Source organism: Oncorhynchus keta, chromosome 6 (assembly GCF_023373465.1).
Source record: "Oncorhynchus keta strain PuntledgeMale-10-30-2019 chromosome 6, Oket_V2, whole genome shotgun sequence".
NCBI classification, from domain to species: Eukaryota; Metazoa; Chordata; class Actinopteri; order Salmoniformes; family Salmonidae; genus Oncorhynchus; species Oncorhynchus keta.
In genome coordinates, this window is record NC_068426.1 from 16,191,345 (window position 1) to 16,217,191 (window position 25,847).

At 40.8% G+C, this 25,847-nt stretch overlaps 2 protein-coding genes and 1 pseudogene across 2 annotated transcripts; all 3 read left to right on the top strand.

Moving 5' to 3' along the window:
* Positions 1–6,375: 6,375 nt before the first annotated feature.
* LOC118372041 (transcription factor HES-7.1) lies at positions 6,376–7,525 on the top strand. Its single transcript, XM_035757780.2, has 3 exons — positions 6,376–6,420; positions 6,709–6,804; positions 6,919–7,525. Exons 1-3 carry the CDS (start codon positions 6,376–6,378, stop codon positions 7,429–7,431), a joined length of 654 nt encoding a protein of 217 aa, XP_035613673.1. The 3' UTR covers positions 7,432–7,525.
* A 2,560-nt stretch (positions 7,526–10,085) lies between these two features.
* LOC127930830 (transcription factor HES-7.1-like) lies at positions 10,086–11,170 on the top strand. The gene is made up of 3 exons (XM_052521762.1): positions 10,086–10,130; positions 10,446–10,541; positions 10,658–11,170. Exons 1-3 carry the CDS (start codon positions 10,086–10,088, stop codon positions 11,168–11,170), a joined length of 654 nt encoding a protein of 217 aa, XP_052377722.1.
* Positions 11,171–20,482: 9,312 nt separating this feature from the next.
* On the top strand, positions 20,483–25,037 carry LOC127930831 (transcription factor HES-7.1-like; annotated as a pseudogene).
* The last annotated feature ends 810 nt before the right edge of the window (positions 25,038–25,847 follow it).

Sequence of the window (25,847 nt, forward strand, 5' to 3'; positions counted from 1 at the left end):
AAATAACAGTATAACATACATGCTAAAACTATTTAAAGGAAAGTTTACAAGATGGGATGTCAAATATCTTCTTGATGATATCCCGTTAATTGTTTGTGTCGAGGCTTCATCGGAACATTTCGCACAAATGACCATGCCTGTGGTGACTTGCTGGGATAATGTCAACAATCTCCCTATTTTTATTTATTTAACTCAGTTAAGAACAAATTCGTATTTACAATGACGGCCTAGTGGGTTAACAGAGCACGACAGACTTTCACCTTGGATTCGATATAGCAACCTTTCAGGTTACTGGCCCAATGCTCTAACCACTAGGCTACCTGCCGCTCACTCTCTCATGGGAAAGGGCAGGAGTTGTGGTTTATTAACTGTTAGAATATGTATATTATTCAGTGAGAGGCATTTAATTAAGGGACCCTGAGTGGCGCGGCGTCACTCAGGCGGGCTGTGTCACAACCGGCCGTGATCACGAGTCCCATAGGGCAGCGGACAATTTGCCCAGGTTCGGTTTGGCCGGGGTAGGCCGTCATTTGTAAATAAGAATTTGTTCTTAACTGACTTGCCTAGTTAAATACATTTAATAAAAAGTCAAATAATATGATATCAAAGTGCTGCCGCTAACGTTCTGATAGGTGTGTTTGTTCCCCCACGCACATGTCGACCCTCTGACCCTGGAATCAAATGTCCTGACACGACTCACACAATCAGTTCAATTAACACCCATTCAGCATATAGTTGGAATAGCTTATTGAATTTTGCGCAGAATGCATTAATATCGTTCTTCCTTGTCAGTCTGGGGGTCACATTTAATGTCAAACTCAGAAGTTGAAGTTGTTTTTCACACACACGTGCCTGGGTTGTTGTGTTTGTATATTTATTTAACTGGCAAGTCAGTTCAGAACAAATTCTTATTTAAAATGACGGCCTGCCCGGGACAAACACTATCGACGCTGGGACAATTGTTCTTCGCCCTATGGGACTCCCAATCACCGCCGGTTGTGATACAGCCTGGAAGCCAATCAAATCTGTTTGGACCCCGAAGGCACTGAGGTGCAGTGCCTAAAACTGCTCCGCGACTCGGGAGCAATGAGATTGGCCCGTACTTTCTAAGGTGAGTGGACCAAATTCATTTTGCTGTTCTAATGTCACAGACTGGGAAAATGTCCCTCGGCCCATTCCCTTGGGAAAAACTATAGGATTTACACATTTGTTTATGAGCCTACCTGTTAGAATTTGTACATCATTTAGAAGACAAGTGTCGCCAATGACTGAGGTGCGATGTTTCCCATAGCACACACTGTCCTCTTAATAAATGTAGGCTAAACATAACGTTAGACTATTATTACATACAACATGTAACCTATCACAAAGTTACATATTATGTCAATATTCATCCTGTCTGAATTGATCAACATCGAAAAGCTTTAAGCTATTGAATCTGAGCGTAATTGGAATGCGTAATACCATTTGGTGCTGCGTGTGCCGTGGAGACTGATGGTCGACTCTCGCCAATCATCTCACTTCTCAACTGTCACCAACACCTCTCCCGTACGCACGACATTTGTCTATCACACGTGCCATGGTTGGTTTGTTTAGGACAGCGCGTGCCTCAGATCCATGAGGTTACTTTGATCCTCAAGTTATTAGCGACAGCGCAAGAGGGCGGTATGAACACTTGAGAGACAAATGGTGATCCCTCTACAAGATCTTAAAGCACAAAAGTAGATTCATGTGAACAATTGCAATATTCGTTTTTCTCAATATTATAGGCAAACGTAACACTCTTGAAATTAGATGAATTCATATTTGTTTGGTTTTTAGATCCAGATCGTCAAGCATGGCCCTCTTCACAGCAGTTACTGTATGTTTTGCGCGTTTTTCTGTGGTGGTTTAATGCATTCAATTGCTATGTTAGGCCTATACTTTAGAACTTTGACCAAATTCACTTTGCTGTTCGCAGATGTGACAGTCTGGGAAAATGTCACTCAGCCCTTTCCCTTGGGAAAGTTTTACGTTTAACACATTACCTGCTAGAATTTGTACATCATTTAGCGATGACGTGTTGCCACTGGAAGTGCGATGGTTCCCACAGCACACGTTTCCCTTTAAATGTAAATTCAGTTTAAATATAATAACATCTGAATACAATTATTTACCACATACACTCCTCTACGTATTTATTTGGACAGTGAAGGTAAAACTTTCTGTACTCCAGATTTGAGCTTTTAGAACTGTACAGAATGTCATTTTCACACCTGTTTTACAATTTATAAATTAAATAATCTCATCCCCCCATTTGAAGGTGTCATAAATATTTGGACAAATTCACGTATTTGTATTAATATAGGCTATGTGTATTAAAGTAGTCTAAAGTTTAGTATTTGGTCCCATATTCATAGCATGCAATGACTACCAAACTTGTGACTCCACAAACTTCTTGGATGCATTTTCAGTTTGTCTTGGTTGTGTTTCAAATGATGTTGTGACCAATAGAAATGAATGGTGAAAGGATGTATTGTGTCATTTTGAAGTCACTTTTATTGTAAATAAGAATATAATATGTTTCTGAACACTTCTACATTCATGGATTCTACCATGATTATGGATCATTATTAATCGTTAATAGTCGTTATTAATAGGGGGAGATCAAGCTGATACTAACTGTTATAGGCCTATTTCTATTTTGCCCTGTTTATCAAAAGTGTTGAAAAAACCTGTCAACAATCAACTGACTGGTTTCTGAGGGGTCTTTGGTCTGGTTTGCTAACTACCTCTCTCAAAGAGTGCAGTGTATAAAGTCAGAACATCTGCTGTCACAGCCACTGCCTGTAACCCAAGACTCGATCCTAGGCCCCACGCTCAATTTTCATCAACAACAAGCTCAGGCAGTCGGAAGCTCTCTCATCCATTTATATGCAGATGATACAGTCTTATACTCCGCTGACCCCTCCCCGGATTTTGTGTTAAAGGCTCTACAACAAGCTTTCTTAGTGTTCAACAAGCTTTCTCTGCCCTTAACCTTGTCCCGAACACCTCCAAAACAAAGGTAATGTGGTTTGGTAAGAAGAATGCCCCTCTACCCACAGCTGTGACTACTACCTCTGAGGGTTTAGAGGTAGTCACCTCATACAAGTACTTGGGAGAATGGCTAGACATACTGTCCTTCTCTCAGCACATATCAAAGCTGCAGGCTAAATTTAAATTTAGACTTGGTTTCCTCTATCGTAATTGCTCCTCTTTCACCCCTGCTGCCAAACTAACCCTGATTCAGATGACCATCCTACCCATGCTAGATTACGGAGACATAATGTATAGATCGGCAGGGTAAGGGCTGCAGGGTAGCCTAGTGGTATAAGCGTTGGGCTAGTAACCGGAAGGTTCAAATCTGTCTTTCTCCCCCTGAACAGGCAGTTAACCCACTGTACCTAGGCCTTGATTTCAAATAAGTATTTGTTCTTAACTGACTTACCTAGTTAAATGAAGGTGAAATTAAAATTTAAAAAGTTAAATCGGCAGGTAAGGGTGCTCTCGAGTGGCTAGATGTTCTTTACCATTCGGCCAACAGATTTGCCACCGATGCTCCTTATAGGACACATCACTGCACTCTATACTCCTCTAGAAACTGGTCATCTCTGTATACCAGTCGCAAGAACCACTGGTTGATGCTTATTTATAAAACACTCTTAGGTCTCACTCCCCACTATCTGAGATATCTACTGCAGCCCTCATCCTACACATACAACACCCGTTCTGCCAGTCACGTTCTGTTAAATGTCCCCAAAACAAACATCCCAGGGTCGCTCATTTTTTCAGTTCGCTGCAGCTAGCGACTGGAACGAGCTGCAACAAAAACTCAAACTGGACAGTTTTTTCTCAATCTCTTCATTCAAAGACTCAATCATGGACACTGTTACTGACAGTTGTGGCTGCTTTGCGTTATGTATTGTTGTCTCTACCTTATTGCCCTTTGTGCTGTTGTCTGTGCCCAATAATGTTTGTACCATGTTTTGTGCTGCTACCATGTTGTGCTGCTGCCATGAAGTGTTGCTACCATGTTGTTGTCATGTTGTGTTGCTACCATGCTGTGTTGTCATTTGTTGCTGCCTTGTTATGTTATTGTCTTAGGTCTCTCCTTATGTAATGTTATGTTGTCTCTCATTTCGTGATGTGTGTTTTATCCTATATTTGTATTTTATTTTTAATCCCAGCCCCCATCTCCGCGTGAGGCCTTTTGCTATGCTATCATTGTAAATAAGAATGTGTTCTTAACTGACTAGTTAAATAAAACAAAATGTTACCGTGTATGCATTCAAGGGCAGATATTTAAATAAGGGTATTAGCTAAAAGCAGTAAAATCACCTGAAAGTGCTATCCGGAGTGCGAATTATACTGTGACATTCAGGGTTCTCTATGTATGTATGCACGCGCACTATCTACTGTCGCTTTATATGGGCTTTACAGTAAAGGCATGTCAATTAAATGTAAAAATGTGATACCTTCTAATGTGTCCTGAACACAACCAGTCATGATGTTTTCATTTGATTGTCAATAAAATGTATTCCAAAATAAGTTTAGCATCCATATTGTCAACACCATTAGTGTAATGACATTCAGCCTACAAAGTGGCTTGTATTCATGGGATGCCAGGCTTCCCCCCATAAAATGACAATAAAAAAGAAACAAACTTATACAATTATTTCTCGTTCATGTCTATCAGTGTTTAATAACTTTCCTTCAATTCGCAAGAGGCTGAATCTATTTCACAAGAAAAAGCATCCGAGCAAGGCAAACACTTCTCTGTCTTAGTATCTGTAGCCCATGTAGTTGATGCTGTTTGGCCAACAAATATGACATGATTGATGCTGTCGGCGAGTGTCTTGGTCAAAATGATCTACAGGCTATATTCAGAGACGACCTATCAGATCTCCGAATTTCTGGGGGGTCACATATATAAGTGGAGCGGTGGCCACCCTGTGTCACCTCCTTGATATGCCACTGCTCACCATTACCAATAAAAGGGGAGTTTAGTCATTTTTTGGGGGGGTGGGGGGGGGGGTTATGCTATTCATGCCTCTGTAACTTTCTCACTCATCATTATTCATGATTCATTCATGAGTATCCGTAACCATGGTAGCACCCATTAATGTACAACTGTTCAGTAACATATTCTATTATTATTTTAATTAAAAAGTGACTCCAAAATTACACAATACATTATTTACCATTCATTGCGCACAACTAAAATGAATATGCATGCAACAAGTTTGTAGAGTCAAAAGCTGGATGTCGTCATTGTGAGCTGTAACATATGGGACAAAATACTAAACGTTTGATTAAATGTAATAAATATAAGATAATTTGTCCAAATACTTATGACACCTTCAAATGAGGGGACTAGATACATAAAGTGCTTTAATTTGTAAACGGTAAAACAGATATGTATGAAAATATCCTCAAATAAAAGGTGACATTCTACAGGCTCTACTGTCGCCTCATATTAAACATTTGATGTGAAATCCAAAAGAATAGAGCCAAATAAAAAGTTTTAGCTTCACTTTCCAAATAAATACGTAAGGGAGTGTAGTTAGCTACGTAACATCCTCAGCTTGTCTGTAAAAATAAGTCAAAAAAGGTCTGTGCATAAAATGTTTTGCCAAATGGAGTAGGCCATTGTGGCTGTGCGTGTGCCTGTCTGTATTTAAGAGACTGAGGTGTCACTTAATTCATTTGTAAATCCGTGTCACACTGGAGACTCGTCAACTCTCGCCTACACCTCTCTTGTAATTACAATACGCGTGCCATTTCTTAGTGCTTTCATACACGTGCTCACTGGTGTTTACCACGGATGTGATGGCTTGTACAGAAGTGCCATGAGGTCCTCTTTGGGCCTCTAACACAAGTTGTTAAACGTGGGACAGCGTGAGAAAGCGCGACAATGATCTGTGTCGAAATAATTTAAACCAACAGCTCTCAACACTTCACTGGGTAACATTGGCCATCAGTCCGTTTCAATAGGCCTACATTTTTACACAACATTATACTATTTACCCTCCTTATGACTATCTTGACGTCTTATATTAATTCACTTTGTATGACATTTCTAACTTGTAAAGGCTACTCTACTGTATTCCAACAGTACAAGGCGCGAGGAAGCTCAGGGATTGGCTACCGGTGGCAATGGGAGGAGTTTAAAGTCATCTCGTATTCCTATGAATTTAAAAGTCGTCCAGAGACAGAAATGCCATATTGTGATTCTTCTTCAGAGACACAGCTCAGAGAAATACTACTGTTCTTCTTGATTATTTACATCTGGACATTCTCTGAACTCTGGAAATACACTTTTTAAGGAAAACAGCACCTTCTTCGTTAAGAAAGATGAAACCATTTGAAGAAAAAGAGAACAGGAAAATTGACAGAAAGGTACAATTTGAACCGACAACATTCATCAGTATATCTGTAATACATATTAGTCAATCAAAATCGATTTTAACGAAAAATGTAGGCCTATTTTGTTGTTAGCTTGTTGACTGAAATTGGAATAAAAATGTGTTCCTAAAATGTACCAAAGTAACTAGTCCTATGATGTAAATATATTTAGGTTTTAGGAGCCCTTACTGTAGTATAAAGTGACTGTTTCAGACACACTGGTTTACCAGAGACACTGGTCTAATCTCCCTGGTCTGATCTCCTTTCATCTTTCTCTTGTAGCTCCTCAAGCCTCAGGTGGAAAGACGTCGGAGAGAGAGAATGAACCACAGTCTGGAGAGCCTGAGAACCCTGCTGCTGCAGGGACCACTACATCAGGTATGAAGTTCACCTCTAACTTGACTGCTCTAAATGCAGCTCATACAGGTGTCAGCTCCTCTGGGAAGTATAGCATGACTGTGCATTAATCTGCCCTCTCTTTCTCTCCAACAGGGTGTGACTCAGCGTAGAGTGGAGAAAGCTGAGATCCTGGAACACACTGTTCTCTTTCTCCAGAACACTGGAGATGGGGACAGGAAGAAAGGTGAAGATGGAGAAAAGCAACATCCCTTCAAGGATGGCTTCTCAGGCTGCCTGCAGAGAGCTGCACACTTCCTGGGGCAGGAAGAGGAGGGCCTGCAGCTAGAGGCAGCACTGAACTCTACTTTCTCTGCTCGGCTGAACAGCCATGCCTGTATGAACACCGAAGTTCTGGCTAAAGCCCACTCTTCCAACTCTCTGCCCAGCACAACGTGCCACCAGTCCTCAAACCTGATGAAGATACAGGAGTGCCACTACAGACAACAGCTTTGTGAAGTCTACAGGAGACATCTGTCTCATGCTCACAGAGCTCCACTCCGACATGGAGATCCCAAACCTCCCCAGCTGCCCCACAGACACGCTGACAAAGAAGCCCAATCCCAGAACCTCCCAGGCAGCCAGTCTGTGTGGAGGCCTTGGCCCTGATCTAGCAGAGGAGCCTGAATTGGCATATTGAACTGTAAAACAACTCTAATATCCTACGAACTGATAACCAGGATGTCACATCCTTTTCTGCTGAGGTTGCTATGTTGTTATTAATTTATGCAGTGTTGTGAACACCTGACTCAGAGACTCCATAGATTTGCAGTTATATGACAATGTTGTACTGCAAAGAAAATATCAATTCGAAATATTGTACAATTTCTCTATACTTTAGTATTACAGCATGTACTATGTATAAGTTGTAGTACTCTGATATCTTGTCTATTTTTGCACATTAATTTATTCTGTGACTTGTTCCTTTGTTTTTCCAGATATAAAGGCCTGTATGTTGAAATACAAATAAAACACATTCCTTTAAAAACATTGTCTCAATGGTATCTTAATCAGTAATGTATTAAAGTGTCAAATGTGTTTCTGGTTATTGTTGTCATCTGCTTTCTCAGTCAGACATTCAATAATTAAATTACTTATTTACCATTCAACTAACTCAAGGTGTCTTGGCACGTTCTGATGCCAGTTAAAAGTACTGCAAAGTTTTCATAGATTTGAATTTCATTGATAGCTGGCATGTGTGTGTTTAAGTCAAAGGTGCGAAGAGACCACGCGCTTTAACACCTGTTACCTCCCGGTCAAGAAGAGCAAAGGGTTCAGAGACAGCGACCTCAAATCACACTTCAAACTCAAACGAAGGTTTTTAGGGCCTTTTTTTTACAACCCGAGAGAATGCGGAATGGCGGAAACAGGGGGTTTCTCTCGACTTAGAAAAATGATGTCCTCCTCTACTTCTTGGAATATAGGAATTAATAATTAATTCACAGCATTTTATTCAGAGGTTCATCTTAAATATTTATTTTTCCTTAATTGAAAAAAACTTATTTTTTTATCCGAAGTATATTTTATATAGGCTTTATAACAAATTATGCCTAAAACAGCAGTGGGACAGCCTTGGTGTAAGGAACGTTTACAACTATAGAACGATTTACTCTCAAATATCGAGAGTAACCTATAGTCTGAAAGCGAATTCCAACGTAATTAACATTCATTAATATTAGTAAGTCTGAGATAATAATATTTAACAAATGTGGTTCATCATCAGTACAATTACAATGTGTGTATATTAAAAAAATAGTCTGACTAGATCCGATTAATTTAACTCGGGGACAAAATACATATTTCTAAAACAGGATATATATTTATATATATCACCATATTATTCGGTTATTAGAATGTTCTGTGATGGAATCTCAACTAACTCCAACAATATTATAAATTCTCACTACCTTTATCAGACGAAGTACCTTTTACAGCATGTGGCTCAATATAGGCCGCATTTTTTTAATAATGATTATCCTGAAATAGTTATATTGACATGCCAAGAAAATGAGGAGACCAAAATCATCTATATGGTCCCTGATGTGATACACTGGGAAACACTCCCGAGCTGTTTCCCTTGGTAAAAGGTATAGGATAGACAGCAATTTCTTCTCTATTACCTGTTAGAAATTGTACATCATTTAGCAAAAGCCACCACTGACTGTCTGGTGGAGCATTCCCAGGTTTCCAGTTCTCACCGGTACACATCGACATCTGAAATGTCAATTAACATAGGCTAATATAACAATATAATTACATCTAAATAATAGTATCTATGTAATAGTCAATTGTATTAAAGCAATATTCATCTACTAGCGACAGGTAGCCTAGTGGTTAGAGCGTTGGACTGACAACCGGAATGTTGCTGGCTCATTGACTTGGTAAAATAATAAGTCTTTCTGAACATGGCAGTTAATCCCCTGTAGTTTGTCATTGTAAATAAGAACTTGTTTTTTTAACTGACCTGCCTAGTTAAATAAATGGTACATTTTTAAAAAACGAAGTCAAAAACACGTGTTGGGTCTGTGCGTAAAATTCTGTGGCAATTGGAATGGGCAATACCTTTTGGCTGTGCGTGTGACAGTGTGTTTGAGAGGCTGAGGTGTCACTTAATTCATTTGTAAATCCGTGTCACACTGGAGACTCGTCCACTCTCGCCAACACCTCTCTCGTAATTACAATACGCGTGCCATTTGTTAGCGCTTTCGAAAACATGCCCACGGGTGTTACTGCGGATGTGATGGATTCTACGGAAGCACCATGAGGTCCTCTTTGATACACAGGTTGTTAAACGTGGGACAGCGTCCGAAAGGAAGACAATGAGCTATGTCGAAATAATTTCAACCAACTGCTCTCTTTGCTTCACTGTGTTACATTGGCTATCAGTCCGTTTCAATAGGCCTAAAGATTTTTAAACCCAATTATGCTATTTATCCTGCTTATGAATATCCTGACTTTTTCCACGAATTCACTTTGTATGACATGTATAACTTGTAAAGGCTCCTCTTCTGTTCTTCAACAGTACAAGGCGCGGGGAAGCTCAGGGATTGGCTACCGGTGGCAATGGGAGGAGTCCAAAGTCATCTCCTATTCCTATGAATTTAAAAGTCGCCCAGAGACAGAAATGCCATATCGAGGCTCAACTTCAGAGACACAGCACAGAGAAATACTACTATTCTTCTTGATTATTTACATGTGGACATTCTCTGACCTCTTTAAAAATACACAATTTAAGGATATTAGTATCTTGTTAATGAGCAAAGATGAAACCACTTGGGGGAACAGAGAACAGGAAGACTGACAGAAAGGTAAAATTTGAACCTTTGAAGTGATTATATTCATCAGCATATCTGTAATACCTATTAGTCAATAACAATCGATTTTCACTAAAAGATGTAGGCCTATTTTGTTCATAGCTTGTTGTCTGATCTCAGCTTGTTAACAGATATTGGAATAACAGTGTGTTCCTAAAATGCACCTATGGAGCTAGTCCTACCACGTACATAGATGTAGATTTTAGGAGCCCTTACTGTTGTACAAAGTGACTGTTTCAGACACACTGGATTACAAGAGACACTGGTCTAATCTCCCTGGTCTGATCTCCTTTCATCTTTCTCTTGTAGCTCCTCAAGCTACAGGTGGAGAGACTTCGGAGAGAGAGAATAAATCACAGTCTGGAGAGCCTGAGAACCCTGCTGCTGCAGGGACCACTACATCATGTATGATGTTCACCTCTAACTTGACTCTGCTCTAAATGCAGCTCATACAGGTGTCAGCTCCTCTGTTAAGTGTAGCATGACTGTGCATTAATCTGCCCTCTCTTTCTCTCCAACAGGGTGTGACTCAGCGTAGAGTGGAGAAAGCTGAGATCCTGGAACACACTGTTCTCTTTCTCCAGAACACTGGAGATGGAGACAGGAAGAAAGGTGAAGATGGAGAAAAGCAACATCCCTTCCAGGATGGCTTCTCAGGCTGCCTGCAGAGAGCTGCACACTTCCTGGGGCAGGAAGAGGAGGGCCTGCAGCTGGAGGCAGCACTGAACTCTACTTTCTCTGCTCGGCTGAACAGCCAAGCCTGTATGAACCCCGAAGTCCCGGCTAAAGCCCACTCTTCCACATCTCTGCCCAATACAACGTGCCACCAGTCCTCAAACCTGATGAAGATACAGGAGTCCCACTACAGACAACAGCTTTATGATGTCTACAGGAGACATCTGTCTCATGCTCACAGAGCTCCACTCCGACATGGAGATCCCAAACCTCCCCAGCTGCCCCACAGACACGCTGACAAAGAAGCCCAATCCCAGAACCTCCCAGGCAGCCAGTCTGTGTGGAGGCCTTGGCCCTGATCTAGTAGAGGAGCCTGAATTGGGATATTGAACTGTAAAACAACTCTAATATCCTATGAACTGATAACCAGGATGCCACATCCTTTTCTGCTGAGGTTGCTATGTTGTTATTAATTTATGCAGTGTTGTGAACACCTGACTCAGAGACTCCATAGATTTGCAGTTATATGACAATGTTGTACTGCAAAGAATATATCAATTCGAAATATTGTACAATTTCTCTATACTTTAATATTACAACATGTACTATGTATAAGTTGTAGTACTCTGATATCTTGTCTATTTTTGCACATTAATTTATTCTGTGACTTGTTCCTTTGTTTTTCCAGATATAAAGGCCTGTATGTTGAAATACAAATAAAACACATTCCTTTAAAAGCATTGTCTCAATGGTATCTTAATCAGTAATGTATTAAAGTGTCAAATGTGTTTCTGGTTATTATTGTCATCTGCTTTCTCAGTCAGACATTCAATAATTAAATGACTTATTTAGCATTCAACCAACTCAAGGTGTCTTGGCACGTTCTGATGCCAGTTAAAAGTACTGCAAAGTTTTCATAGTTTTTAATTTCATTGATAGCTGGCATGTGTGTGTTTAAGTCAAAGGTGCGAAGAGACCACGCGCTTTAACACCTGTTACCTCCCGGTCAAGAAGAGCAAAGGGTTCAGAGACAGCGACCTCAAATCACACTTCAAACTCAAACGGTTTTTAGGGCCTTTTTTTTACAACCCGAGAGAATGCGGAATGGCGGAAACAGGGGGTTTCTCTCGACTTAGAAAAATGATGTCCTCCTCTACTTCTTGGAATATAGGAATTAATAATTAATTCACAGCATTTTATTCAGAGGTTCATCTTAAATATGTATTTTTCCTTAATTGAAAAAAACTTTTTTTTATCCGAAGTATATTTTATATAGGCTTTATAACAAATGATGCCTAAAACAGCAGTGGGACAGCCTTGGTGTAAGGAACGTTTACAACTATAGAACGATTTACTCTCAAATATCGAGAGTAACCTATAGTCTGAAAGCGAATTCCAACGTAATTAAGATTCATTAATATTAGTAAGTCTAAGCTAATAATATTTAACAAATGTGGTTCATCATCAGTACAATTACAATGTGAAGGCTATTAAAAAATAGTCTGACTAGATCCGATTAATTTAAGTCTGGGACGGAATACATATTTCTAAAACAGGATCTATATTTATCTATATCACCATATTATTCGGTTATTAGAATGTTCTGTGATGGAATCTCAACTAATTCCAACAATATTGTAAATTCTCACTACCTTTATCAGACGAAGTACCTTTTACAGCATGTGGCTCAATATAGGCCGCATTTTTTTTAATATAACCATTAACCTGAAATAGTTATATTGACAAGCCAAGAAAATGAGGAGACCAAAATCATATATGGTCCCTGATGTGATACACTGGGAAATTGTCCTGAGATTGTTCCCTTGGGAAAAGGTGTAGGATAGACAACAGTTTGTTATTTATTACCTGTTAGAAATTGTACATCATTAGGCAAATACCGCCACCGACTGCCTGGTGGAGCATTCCCAGGTTCCTAGTTCTCACGCGCACACATTGACCTCTGAAATGTTAATTAACATAGGCTAATATAACAACATAATTAAATCTAAATAATAGTGTAATAGTCAATTGAATTAAAGCAATATTCATCCACTAACAAAGTCAGAAGCGCCTGTTGGTTCTGTGCGTAAAAGGTTGTGCCAATTGGAATGGGCAATACCGTGTGGCTGTGCGTGTGCCTGTCTGTGTTTGAGAGGCTGAGGTGTCACTTAATTCATTTGTAAATCCGTGTCACACTGGAGACTCGTCGACTCTCGCCTACACCTCCATTGTTATAATTACAATACGCGTGCCTTTTGTTAGCGCTTTAACACACGTGCCCAGGGGTTTTAGTGCGGATGTGATGGATTCTACGGAAGCACCATGAGGTCCTATTTCATGGGGCGGCAGGGTAGCCTAGTGTTTAGAGCGTTGGACGAGTAACCGAAATGTTGCAAGTTCAAACCCCCGAGCTGACAAGGTACTAAACTGTCGTTCTGCCCCTGAACAGGCAGTTAACCCACTGTTCCTAGACCGTCATTGAAAATAATAATTTGTTATTTAGTGACTTGCCTAGTAAAATAAATATACAAGTTGTTAAACCTGGGACACCGTGAGAAAGCATGACAATGATCTGTGTCAAACTAACTTAAACCAACGACTTTCATCACTTCACTGGGTTACATTGGACATCAGCCTGTTTCAATCGGCCTACGGATTGGTACTCCCCATTATGCTATTTATCCTTCTTATGACTATCCTGACTTCCACAAATTCACTTATGGGACATTTATAACTTATACAGGCTACTCTACTTTATTTCAACAGTACAAGGCATGTGCCGGGAAGCTCAGGGTTCGGCTACCGGTGGCAATGGGAGGAGTACAAAGTCACCTCGTATTCCTATGGACTTAAAAGTGGTTCAGAGACAGAATGCCAGGTTCAGTGACACAGAACAGAGAAATACTACTGTTCTTCTTGATTATTTACATCTGGACATTCTCTGACCTCTGGATGAAGGACAACAGCCGCTTGTTGATTAACAAAGATGAAACCACTTGGGGAAAAAGAGAGCAGGGAAATTGACAGAATGGTAAGATTTTAACCTTTGTTGTGATTATATTTATCAGTATATCTGCAATACATATTAGTCAATCAAAATCGATTTGAACTAAAACATGTAGGCCTATTTTGTTGTTAGTTTTTTATTTAAATTGGAATAAAAATGTGTTCCTAAAAGGTACCTATGGAGTTAGTCCTACCATGTACATAGATTTCGGTTTTAGGAACCCTTACTGTTGTACAAAGTGACTGTTTCAGACACACTGGTTTACCAGAGACACTGGTCTAATCTCCCTGGTCTGATCTCCTTTCATCTTTCTCTTGTAGCTCCTCAAGCCTCAGGCGGAAAGACTACGGAGAGAGAGAATGAACCACAGTCTGGAGAGCCTGAGAACCCTGCTGCTGCAGGGACCACTACATCATGTATGAAGTTCACCTGTAACTTGACTCTGCTCTAAATGCAGCTCATACAGGTAGGTGTCAGCTCCTCCGAGAAGTGTAGCATGACTGTGCATTAATCTGCCCTCTCTTTCTCTCCAACAGGGTGTGACTCAGCGTAGAGTGGAGAAAGGTGAGATCCTGGAACACTGTTCTCTTTCTCCAGAACACTGGAGATGGGGACAGGAAGAAAGGTGAAGATGGAGAAAAGCAACATCCCTTCCAGGATGGCTTCTCAGGCTGCTTGCAGAGAGCTGCACACTCCCTGGGGCAGGAAGGGGAGGGCCTGCAGCTAGAGGAAGCACTGAACTCTACTTTCTCTGCTCGGCTGAACAGCCATGCCTGTATGAACACCAAAGTTCTGGCTAACGCCCACTCTTCCACATCTCTGCCCAATACAATGTGCCACCAGTCCTCACACCTGATGAAGATACAGGAGTCCCACTACAGACAACAGCTTTGTGAAGTCTACAGGAGACATCTGTCTCATGCTCACAGAGCTCCACTCCAACATGGAGATCCCAAACCTCCCCAGCTGCCCCACAGACACGCTGACAAAGAAGCCCAATCCCTGAACCTCCCAGGCAGACAGTCTGTGTGGAGGCCTTGGCCCTTATCTAGCAGAGGAGCCTGAATTGGGATATTTAACTGTAAGACAACTCTAATATCCTATGAACTGATAACCAGGATGCCACATCCTTTTCTGCTGAGGTTGCTATGTTGTTATTAATTTATGCAGTGTTGTAAACACTGACTCAGAGACTCCATAGATTTGCAGTTATATGACAATGTTGTACTTCAAAGAATATATGAATTGGAAATATTGTACAATTTCTCTATAGTATTACAACATGTACTAAGTTGAAGTACTCTGATATCTTGTCTATTTTTGCACATTAATTTATTCTGGGACTTGTTCCTTTGTTTTTCCAGATATATAGGCCTGTATGTTGAAATACAAATAAAACACATTCCTTTAAAAACATTGTCTCAATGGTATCTTAATCAGTAATGTATTAAAGTGTCAAATGTGTTTCTGGTTATTGTTGTCATCTGCTTTCTCAGTCAGACATTCAATAATTAAATTACTTATTTACCATTCAACTAACTCAAGGTGTGTTGGCACGTTCCTATGCAAGTTAAAAGTATTGCAAAGTTATCATAGATCTGCATTTCATTGATAGCTGGTCAAAGGTGCGTAGAGACCACGCGCTTTAACACCTGTTACCTCGGGCGTGAACATCAAAGGGTGCTAGTGACAGCAACCTTCAATCACACTTCAAATTCAAACGAAGATTTTTAGGGCCTTTTTTAACCCGAGAGGATGCCATCTGCTTGAAACAAGGAGCTTCTCTTGACATTCTCAAATATACAAAAATTATGCATTTGTCTTCTCCTTGGGGTATTGGAATTAATCATTCATTCACAGTAATTTGTTCAGAGGTTCATGGTAGAAAATGAGATTTTTCTTCAGCAGATGTTGTCTTTTTAAGGTATATTTGATATAGGCTTTATAACAAATGATTCCTAAACCAGCAGTGGGACAGCATTGGTTTAAGGAGAGTTTACAAATATTGAACGATTTGCTGTCAAAAATCGAGATTAACCTACAGTCTGAAGAAGCATCTTCCAATGTAATTAACATTCATTAATATTTGTAAGTCTAGCTAATAATATTTAACAAATGTGGTTCATCATCAGTAAATAACAATGTGTGCCTATTAAAAGTGGTACTTAAATAAGTAATCTGACCAGATCTTATTAATTTAAGTCTGGGACAGAAGTCACATTTCTTAGATAGGATAGCAAGTTATTTAGATCACCAAATTATTCGGTTATTAGAAATGTTCTGTGATGGAATTTACCTTGACATTTTGCCAACACTCATATCCACAGCGCCTTACAATAGTGAGGGAATACATTTTCATATTTTTGAATACAAGTCCCGCGTGAGAATCGAAACAGCAACCCTCGCATTCCAAATGCCATTGTCTATCAATTTAGCCACACGTGACCACAATAACCTCTAAAAATATTGTTAATTTACTCTAACTTTATAAGACGAAGTACCATTTACAGCACGTGGCTCAATATAGTCCCCGTTTTTTACAACTATGATCTTGAAATAGTTCTATTGACAAGCCAAGAAAACGAGGAGACCAAATTCATCTTTGGTCCCTGATGAGAAACACTGGGAAATTGTCCTGAGATAATTTATCTTGGGAAAAGGGATAGGATAGACAACAGTTTGTTCTTCATTACATGATAGAAGTTGTACATAATGTAATGAAAGCCGCCATCGAATGTCTAGTGCATTCCCAGGCTCCCAAGTTCTCACGCGCACATGTTGACCTCTGAAATATTAATTAACTTAGGCTAATATTACAATATAATTAAATCAAAATAATATTAATATGTAATAGTCAATTGTATTAAAGCAATATTCATCCACTAACAAAGTCAGAAACCTGTTGGTTCTGTGGTAAAAGTTGTGCAATTGGAATGGGTGACTGTGCGTGTTTCTGTCTGTATTTAAGAGAGGCTGAGGTGTCACTTAATTCATTTGTAAATCCGTGTCATACTGGAGACTCGTCGACTCTCGCCTACACCTCACTTGTATAATTACAATACAACGTGCCATTTGTTAGCGCTTTCAAACACATGCCCGCGGGTGTTACTGCGGATGTGATGGATTTGTACGGAAGCGCCATGAGGTCCTCTTTGATATACTGGTTGTTAAACGTTGGACCGTAACCGAAAGCACGTCAATGAGCCGTGTCGAAATCATTTTAACCAACTGCTCTCTTCTGCTTCACTGGGTAACATTGGCCATCTGTCCGTTTCAATAGGCCTATTTATTTTTACAACCCATTATACTATTTACGTATGACTATCTAGACGTATTCTGATGAATTCACTTTGTATGACATTTATAACTTGTAAAGGCTACTCTTCTGTATGACTTCAACAGTACAAGGCGCGGGAAGCTCAGGGATTGGCTACCGGTGGCAATGGGAGGAGTACAAAGTCATCTCGTATTCCTAACGATTTAAAAGTCGTCCAGAGACAGAAATGCCATATTGAGATTCTTCTTCAGAGACACAGCACAGAGAAATACTACTGTTCTTCTTGATTATTTACATCTGGACATTCTCTGACCTCTGGATGAAATGGTTAAGCGTAAAGCAGCTTGTTGATTAACAAAGATGAAACCACTTGGGGAAAAAGAGAACAGGAAAATGACAGAATGGTAAGATTTGAACCTTTGAAGTGATTATATTCATCAGTATATCTATAATAGATATTAGTCAATCAAAATCGATTTTACTAAAACATGTAGGCCTATTTTGTTGTTAGTTTGTTATTTAAATTGGAATAAAAATGTGTTCCTAAAATGTACCTATGGAGCTAGTCCTACCATTTACATACATTTAGGTTTTAGGAGCCCTTACTGTAGTATAACGTGACTGTTTCAGACACACTGGTTTACCAGAGACACTGGTCTAATCTCCCTGGTCTGATTTCCTTTCATCTTTCTCTTGTAGCTCCTCAAGCCTCAGGTGGAAAGACGTCGGAGAGAGAGAATGAACCACAGTCTGGAGAGCCTGAGAACCCTGCTGCTGCAGGGACCACTACATCATGTATGATGTTCACCTCTAACTTGACTCTGCTCTAAATGCAGCTCATACAGGTGTCAGCTCCTCTGAGAAGTGTAGCATGACTGTGCATTAATCTGCCCTCTCTTTCTCTCCAACAGGGTGTGACTCAGCGTAGAGTGGAGAAAGCTGAGATCCTGGAACACACTCTTCTCTTTCTTCAGAACACTGGAGATGGGGACAGGAAGAAAGGTGAAGATGGAGAAAAGCAACATCCCTTCCAGGATGGCTTCTCAGGCTGCCTGCAAAGAGCTGCACACTTCCTGGGGCAGGAAGAGGAGGGCCTGCAGCTGGAGGCAGCACTGAACTCTACTTTCTCTGCTCGGCTGAACAGCCATGCCTGTATGAACACCGAAGTCCCGGCTAAAGCCCACTCTTCCACATCTCTGCCCAATACAATGTGCCACCAGTCCTCACACCTGATGAAGATACAGGAGTCCCACTACAGACAACAGCTTTGTGAAGTCTACAGGAGACATCTGTCTCATGCTCACAGAGCTCCACTCCGACATGGAGATCCCAAACCTCCCCAGCTGCCCCACAGACACGCTGACAAAGAAGCCCAATCCCAGAACCTCCCAGGCAGCCAGTCTGTGTGGAGGCCTTGGCCCTGATCTAGCAGAGGAGCCTGAATTGGGATATTGAACTGTAAAACAACTCTAATATCCTATGAACTGATAACCAGGATGCCACATCCTTTTCTGCTGAGGTTGCTATGTTGTTATTAATTTATGCAGTGTTGTGAACACCTGACTCAGAGACTCCATAGATTTGCAGTTATATGACAATGTTGTACTGCAAAGAATATATCAATTCAAAATATTGTACAATTTCTCTATACTTTAATATTACAACATGTTCTATGTATAAGTTGTAGTACTCTGATATCTTGTCTATTTTTGCACATTAATTTATTCTGTGACTTGTTCCTTTGTTTTTCCAGATATAAAGGCCTGTATGTTGAAATACAAATAAAACACATTCCTTTAAAAGCATTGTCTCAATGGTATCTTAATCCGTAATGTATTAAAGTGTCAAATGTGTTTCTGGTTATTGTTGTCATCTGCTTTCTCAGTCAGACATTCAATAATTAAATGACTTATTTACCATTCAACCAACTCAAGGTGTCAAGTTCTGATGCCAGTTAAAAGTACTGCAAAGTTTTCATAGATTTTCATTTCATTGATAGCTGGCATGTGTGTGTTTAAGTCAAAGGTGCGAAGAGACCACGCGCTTAAACACCTGTTACCTCCCGGTCAAGAAGAGCAAAGGGTTTAGAGACAGCGACCTCAAATCACACTTCAAACTCAAACGAAGGTTTTTAGGGCCTGTTTTACAAACCGAGAGAATGCGGAATGACGGAAACAAGGGGTTTTCTCTCGACATTATACAAAAATGATGTCTTCCTCTACTTCTTGGAATTTGGAATGGATTATTCATTCACAGTATTTTTATCAGAGGTTCATGGTAAAATATTTATTTTTCCTTAATTGAAAAAAACTTATTTTTTTATCCGAAGTATATTTCATATAGGCTTTATGACAAATTGTGCCTAAAACAGGAGTGGGACAGCCTTGGTGTAAGGATCGTTTACAACTATAGAACGATTTACTCTCAAATGTTGAGAGTAACCTATAGTCTGAAAGCGAATTCCAACGTAATTAACATTCATTAATATTAGTAAGTCTGAGCTAATAATATTTAAAAAATGTGGTTCATCATCAGTACAATTACAATGTGTGGCAATTAAAAATAGTCTGACTAGATCCGAATAATTTAAGTTGGGAACGGAATACATATTTCTTAAACAGGATCTATATTTATCTATATCACCATATTATTCGGTTATTAGAATGTTCTGTGATGGAATCTCAACTAATTCCAACAATATTATAAATTCTCACTACCTTTATCAGACGAAGTACCTTTTACAGCATGTGGCTCAACATAGGCCGCATTTTTTTTTATATAACCATTAACCTGAAATAGTTATATTGACAAGCCAAGAAAATGAGGAGACCAAAATCATATATGGTCCCTGATGTGATACACTGGGAAATTGTCCTGAGATTGTTCCCTTGGGAAAAGGTGTAGGATAGACAACAGTTTGTTCTTTATTACCTGTTAGAAATTGTACATCATTAGGCAAATACCGCCACCGACTGCCTGGTGGAGCATTCCCAGGTTCCTAGTTCTCACGCGCACACATTGACCTCTGAAATGTTAATTAACATAGGCTAATATAACAACATAATTAAATCTAAATTATAGTGTAAGAGTCAATTGAATTAAAGCAATATTCATCCACTAACAAAGTCAGAAGCGCCTGTTGGTTCTGTGCGTAAAAGGTTGTGCCAATTGGAATGGGCAATACCGTGTGACTGTGCGTGTGCCTGTCTGTGTTTGAGAGGCTGAGGTGTCACTTAATTCATTTGTAAATCCGTGTCACACTGGAGACTCGTCGACTCTCGCCTACACCTCCATTGTTATAATTACAATACGCGTGCCTTTAGTTTGCGCTCTAACACACGTGCCCAGGGGTTTTACTGCGGATGTGATGGATTCTACGGAAGCACCATGAGGTCCTATTTCATCGGGCGGCAGGTTAGCCTAGTGTTTAGAGCGTTGGACTAGAAAGCGGAAGGTTGCAAGTTCAAACCCCCGAGCTGACAATGTACAAAACTGTCGTTCTGCCCCTGAACAGGCAGTTCACACACTGTTCCTAGACCGTCATTGAAAATAATAATTTGTTCTTTACTGACTTGCCTAGTAAAAATAAATATACAAGTTGTTAAACCTGGGACACCATGAGAAAGCATGACAATGATCTGTGTCAAACTAACTTAAACCAACGACTTTCATCACTTCACTGGGTTACATTGGACATCAGCCTGTTTCAATCGGCCTACGGATTTGTACTCCCCATTATGCTATCCTTCTTATGACTATCCTGACTTCCACAAATTCACTTATGGGACATTTATAACTTATACAGGCTACTCTACTGTATTTCAACAGTACAAGGCGTGTGCCGGGAAGCTCAGGGTTCGGCTACCGGTGGCAATGGGAGGAGTACAAAGTCACCTCGTATTCCTATGGACTTAAAAGTGGTTCAGAGACAGAATGCCAGATTTAGTGACACAGAACAGACAAATACTACTGTTCTTCTTGATTATTTACATCTGGACATTCTCTGACCTCTGGATGAAGGACAACAGCCGCTTGTTGATTAACAAAGATGAAACCACTTGGGGAAAAAGGGAGCAGGGAAATTGACAGAATGGTAAGAATTCAACCTTTGTTGTGATTATATTTATCAGTATATCTGCAATACATATTAGTCAATCAAAATCGATTTTAACTAAACATGTAGGCCTATTTAGTTGTTAGTTTTTTTTAAATTTAAATTGGAAAAAAAATGTGTTCCTAAAATGTACCTATGGACCTAGTCCTACCATGTACATAGATTTACGTTTTAGGAGCCCTTACTGTTGTACAAAGTGACTGTTTCAGATACACCGGTTTACCAGAGACACTGGTCTAATCTCCCTGGTCTGATCTAAAAACTTTTCTCAGAAGAAACTATCTCCCTGGTACACAGAAAATACCCGAGCTCTGAAGCAAGCTTCCAGAAAATTGGAACGGAAATGGCGCCACACCAAACTGGAAGTCTTCCGACTAGCTTGGAAGACAGTGCCGTGCAGTACCGAAGAGCCCTTACTGCTGCTCGATCATCCTATTTTTCTAACTTAATTGAGGAAAATAAGAACAATCCGAAATTCCTTTTTGATACTGTCGCAAAGCTAACTAAAAAGCAGCATTCCCCAAGAGAGGATGACTTTCACTTTAGCAGTGATAAATTCATGAACTTCTTTGAGGAAAAGATTATGATTATTAGAAAGCAAATTACGGACTCCTCTTTAAATCTGCGTATTCCTTCAAAGCTCAGTTGTCCTGAGTCTGCACAACTCTCCCAGGACCTAGGATCAATAGAGACGCTCAAGTGTTTTAGTACTATATCTCTTGACACAATGTTGAAAATAATCATGGCCTCTAAACCTTCAAGCTGCATACTGGACCCTATTCCAACTAAACTACTGAAAGAGCTGCTTCCCGTGCTTGGCCCTCCTATGTTGAACATAATAAACGGCTCTCTATCCACCGGATGTGTACCAAACTCACTAAAAGTGGCAGTAATAAAGCCTCTCTTGAAAAAGCCAAACCTTGACCCAGAAAATATAAAAAACTATCGGCCTATATCGAATCTTCCATTCCTCACAAAAATTTTAGAAAAGGCTGTTGCGCAGCAACTTACTGCCTTCCTGAAGACAAACAATGTATACAAAATGCTTCAGTCTGGTTTTAGACCCCATCATAGCACTGAGACGGCACTTGTGAAGGTGGTAAATTACATTTTAATGGCATCGGACCGAGGCTCTGCATCTGTCCTCATGCTCCTAGACCTTAGTGCTGCTTTTGATACCATCGATCACCACATTCTTTTGGAGAGATTGGAAACCCAAATTGGTCTACACGGACAAGTTCGGGCCTGGTTTAGATCTTATCTGTTGGAAAGATATCAGTTTGTCTCTGTGAATGGTTTGTCCTCTGACAAATCAACTGTAAATTTCGGTGTTCCTCAAGGTTCCGTTTTAGGACCACTATTGTTTTCACTATATATTTTACCTCTTTGGGATTTTATTCGAAAACATAATGTTAACTTTCACTGCTATGCGGATGACACACAGCTGTACATTTCAATGAAACATGGTGAAGCCCCCAAATTGCCCTTGCTAGAAGCATGTGTTTCAGACATAAGGAAATGGATGGCTGCAAACTTTCTACTTTTAAACTCGGACAAAACAGAGATGCTTGTTCTAGGTCCCAAGAAACAAAGAGATCTTCTGTTGAATCTGACAATTAATCTTAATGGTTGTACAGTCGTCTCAAATAAAACTGTGAAGGACCTCGGCGTTACTCTGGACCCTGATCTCTCTTTTGAAGAACATATCAAGACCATTTCAAGGACAGCTTTTTTCCATCTACGTAACATTGCAAAAATCAGAAACTTTCTGTCCAAAAATGATGCAGAAAAATTAGTCCATGCTTTTGTCACTTCTAGGTTAAACTACTGCAATGCTCTACTTTCCGGCTATCCGGATAAAGCACTAAATAAACTTCAGTTGGTGCTAAATACGGCTGCTAGAATCCTGACTAGAACCAAAAAATTTGATCATATTACTCCAGTGCTAGCCTCTCTACACTGGCTTCCTGTCAAAGCAAGGGCTGATTTGAAGGTTTTACTGCTAACCTACAAAGCATTACATGGGCTTGCTCCTACCTATCTCTCTGATTTGGTCCTGCCGTACATACCTACACGTACGCTACAGTCACAAGACGCAGGCCTCCTAATTGTCCCTAGAATTTCTAAGCAAACAGCTGGAGGCAGGGCTTTCTCCTATAGAACTCCATTTTTATGGAACGGTCTGCCTACCCATGTCAGAGACGAAAACTCGGTCTCAACCTTTAAGTCTTTACTGAAGACTCATCTCTTCAGTGGGTCATATGATTGAGTGTAGTCTGGCCCAGGAGTGGGAAGGTGAACGGAAAGGCTCTGGAGCAACGAATCGCCCTTGCTGTCTCTGCCTGGCCGGTTCCCCTCTTTCCACTGGGATTCTCTGCCTCTAACCCTATTACAGGGGCTGAGTCACTGGCTTACTGGGGCTCTCTCATGCCGTCCCTGGAAGGGGTGCGTCACCTGAGTGGGTTGATTCACTGATGTGGTCATCCTGTCTGGGTTGGCGCCCCCCCTTGGGTTGTGCCATGGCGGAGATCTTTGTGGGCTATACTCAGCCTTGTCTCAGGATGGTGGTTGAAGATGTCCCTCTAGTGGTGTGGGGGCTGTGCTTTGGCAAAGTGGGTGGGGTTATATCCTTCCTGTTTGGCCCTGTCCGGGGGTGTCCTCGGATGGGGCCACAGTGTCTCCTGACCCTTCCTGTCTCAGCCTCCAGTATTTATGCTGCAGTAGTTTATGTGTCGGGGGGCTAGGGTCAGTTTGTTATATCTGGAGTACTTCTCCTGTCCTATTCGGTGTCCTGTGTGAATCTAAGTGTGCATTCTCTAATTCTCTCCTTCTCTATTTCTTTCTCTCTCTCGGAGGACCAGAGCCCTAGGACCATGCCCCAGGACTACCTGACATGATGACTCCTTGCTGTCCCCAGTCCACCTGGCTGTGCTGCTGCTCCAGTTTCAACTGACCTGAGCCCTAGGACCATGCCCCAGGACTACCTGACATGATGACTCCTTGCTGTCCCCAGTCCACCTGGCCGTGCTGCTGCTCACACACTGGTTTACCAGAGACACTGGTCTAATCTCCCTGGTCTGATCTCCTTTCATCTTTCTCTTGTAGCTCCTCAAGCCTCAGGTGGAAAGACGTCGGAGAGAGAGAATGAACCACAGTCTGGAGAGCCTGAGAACCCTGCTGCTGCAGGGACCACTACATCAGGTATGAAGTTCACCTCTAACTTGACTCTGCTCTAAATGCAGCTCATACAGGTGTCAGCTCCTCTGAGAAGTGTAGCATGACTGTATATTAATCTGCCCTCTCTTTCTCTCCAACAGGGTGTGACTCAGCGTAGAGTGGAGAAAGCTGAGATCCTGGAACACTGTTCTCTTTCTCCAGAACACTGGAGATGGGGACAGGAAGAAAGGTGAAGATGGAGAAAAGCAACATCCCTTCCAGGATGGCTTCTCAGGCTGCCTGCAAAGAGCTGCACACTTCCTGGGGCAGGAAGGGGAGGGCCTGCAGCTGGAGGCAGCACTGAACTCTACTTTCTCTGCTCGGCTGAACAGCCATGCCTGTATGAACACCGAAGTCCCGGCTAAAGCCCACTCTTCCATCTCTCTGCCCAATACAATGTGCCACCAGTCCTCACACCTGATGAAGATACAGGAGTCCCACTACAGACAACAGCTTTGTGAAGTCTACAGGAGACATCTGTCTCATGCTCACAGAGCTCCACTCCAACATGGAGATCCCAAACCTCCCCAGCTGCCACACAGACACGCTGACAAAGAAGCCCAATCCCTGAACCTCCCAGGCAGACAGTCTGTGTGGAGGCCTTGGCCCTGACCTAGCAGAGGAGCCTGAATTGGGATATTTAACTGTAAAACAACTCTAATATCCTATGAACTGATAACCAGGATGCCACATCCTTTGCTGCTGAGGTTGCTATGGTGTTTAAATGCATACAGTGTTGTAAACACTGGACTCAGGGACTCCATAGATTTGCACTGATATGACAATGATATGTGTGATATGACAATGTTGTACTTCAAAGAATATATAAATTCGAAATATTGTACAATTTCTCTATAGTATTACAACATGTACTAAGTTGAAGTACTCTGATATCTTGTCTATTTTTGCACATTAATTTATTCTGTGACTTGTTCCTTTGTTTTTCCAGATATAAAGGCCTGTATGTTGAAATACAAATAAAACACATTCCTTTAAAAGCATTGTCTCAATGGTATCTTAATCAGTAATGTATTAAAGTGTCAAATGTGTTTCTGGTTATTATTGTCATCTGCTTTCTCAGTCAGACATTCAATAATTAAATGACTTATTTACCATTCAACTAACTCAATGTGTGTTGGCACGTTCTGATGCCAGTTAAAAGTATTGCAAAGTTATCATAGATCTGCATTTCATTGATAGCTGGTCAAAGGTGCGTAGAGACCACGCGCTTTAACACCTCAAGTTGTTCGGGCGTGAACATCAAAGTGCTACGTGACAGCAACCTTCAATCACACCTCAAATTCAAAGGAAGACTTTTAGGGCCTTTCTTTGACCCGAGAGGATGCCATCTGCTTGAAACAAGGAGCTTCTCTTGACATTCTCAAATATACAAAAATTATGCATTCGTCTTCTCCTTGGGGT

Coding starts and splice junctions, on each gene's coding strand:
- LOC118372041 (XM_035757780.2), top strand. CDS start 6,376: ATGAAACCATTTGAAGAAAAAGAGAACAGGAAAATTGACAGAAAG. Junction 6,421..6,708: donor ACAGGAAAATTGACAGAAAG/GTACAATTTGAA, acceptor TTTCTCTTGTAG/CTCCTCAAGCCTCAGGTGGA. Junction 6,805..6,918: donor TGCAGGGACCACTACATCAG/GTATGAAGTTCA, acceptor TCTCTCCAACAG/GGTGTGACTCAGCGTAGAGT.
- LOC127930830 (XM_052521762.1), top strand. CDS start 10,086: ATGAAACCACTTGGGGGAACAGAGAACAGGAAGACTGACAGAAAG. Junction 10,131..10,445: donor ACAGGAAGACTGACAGAAAG/GTAAAATTTGAA, acceptor TTTCTCTTGTAG/CTCCTCAAGCTACAGGTGGA. Junction 10,542..10,657: donor TGCAGGGACCACTACATCAT/GTATGATGTTCA, acceptor TCTCTCCAACAG/GGTGTGACTCAGCGTAGAGT.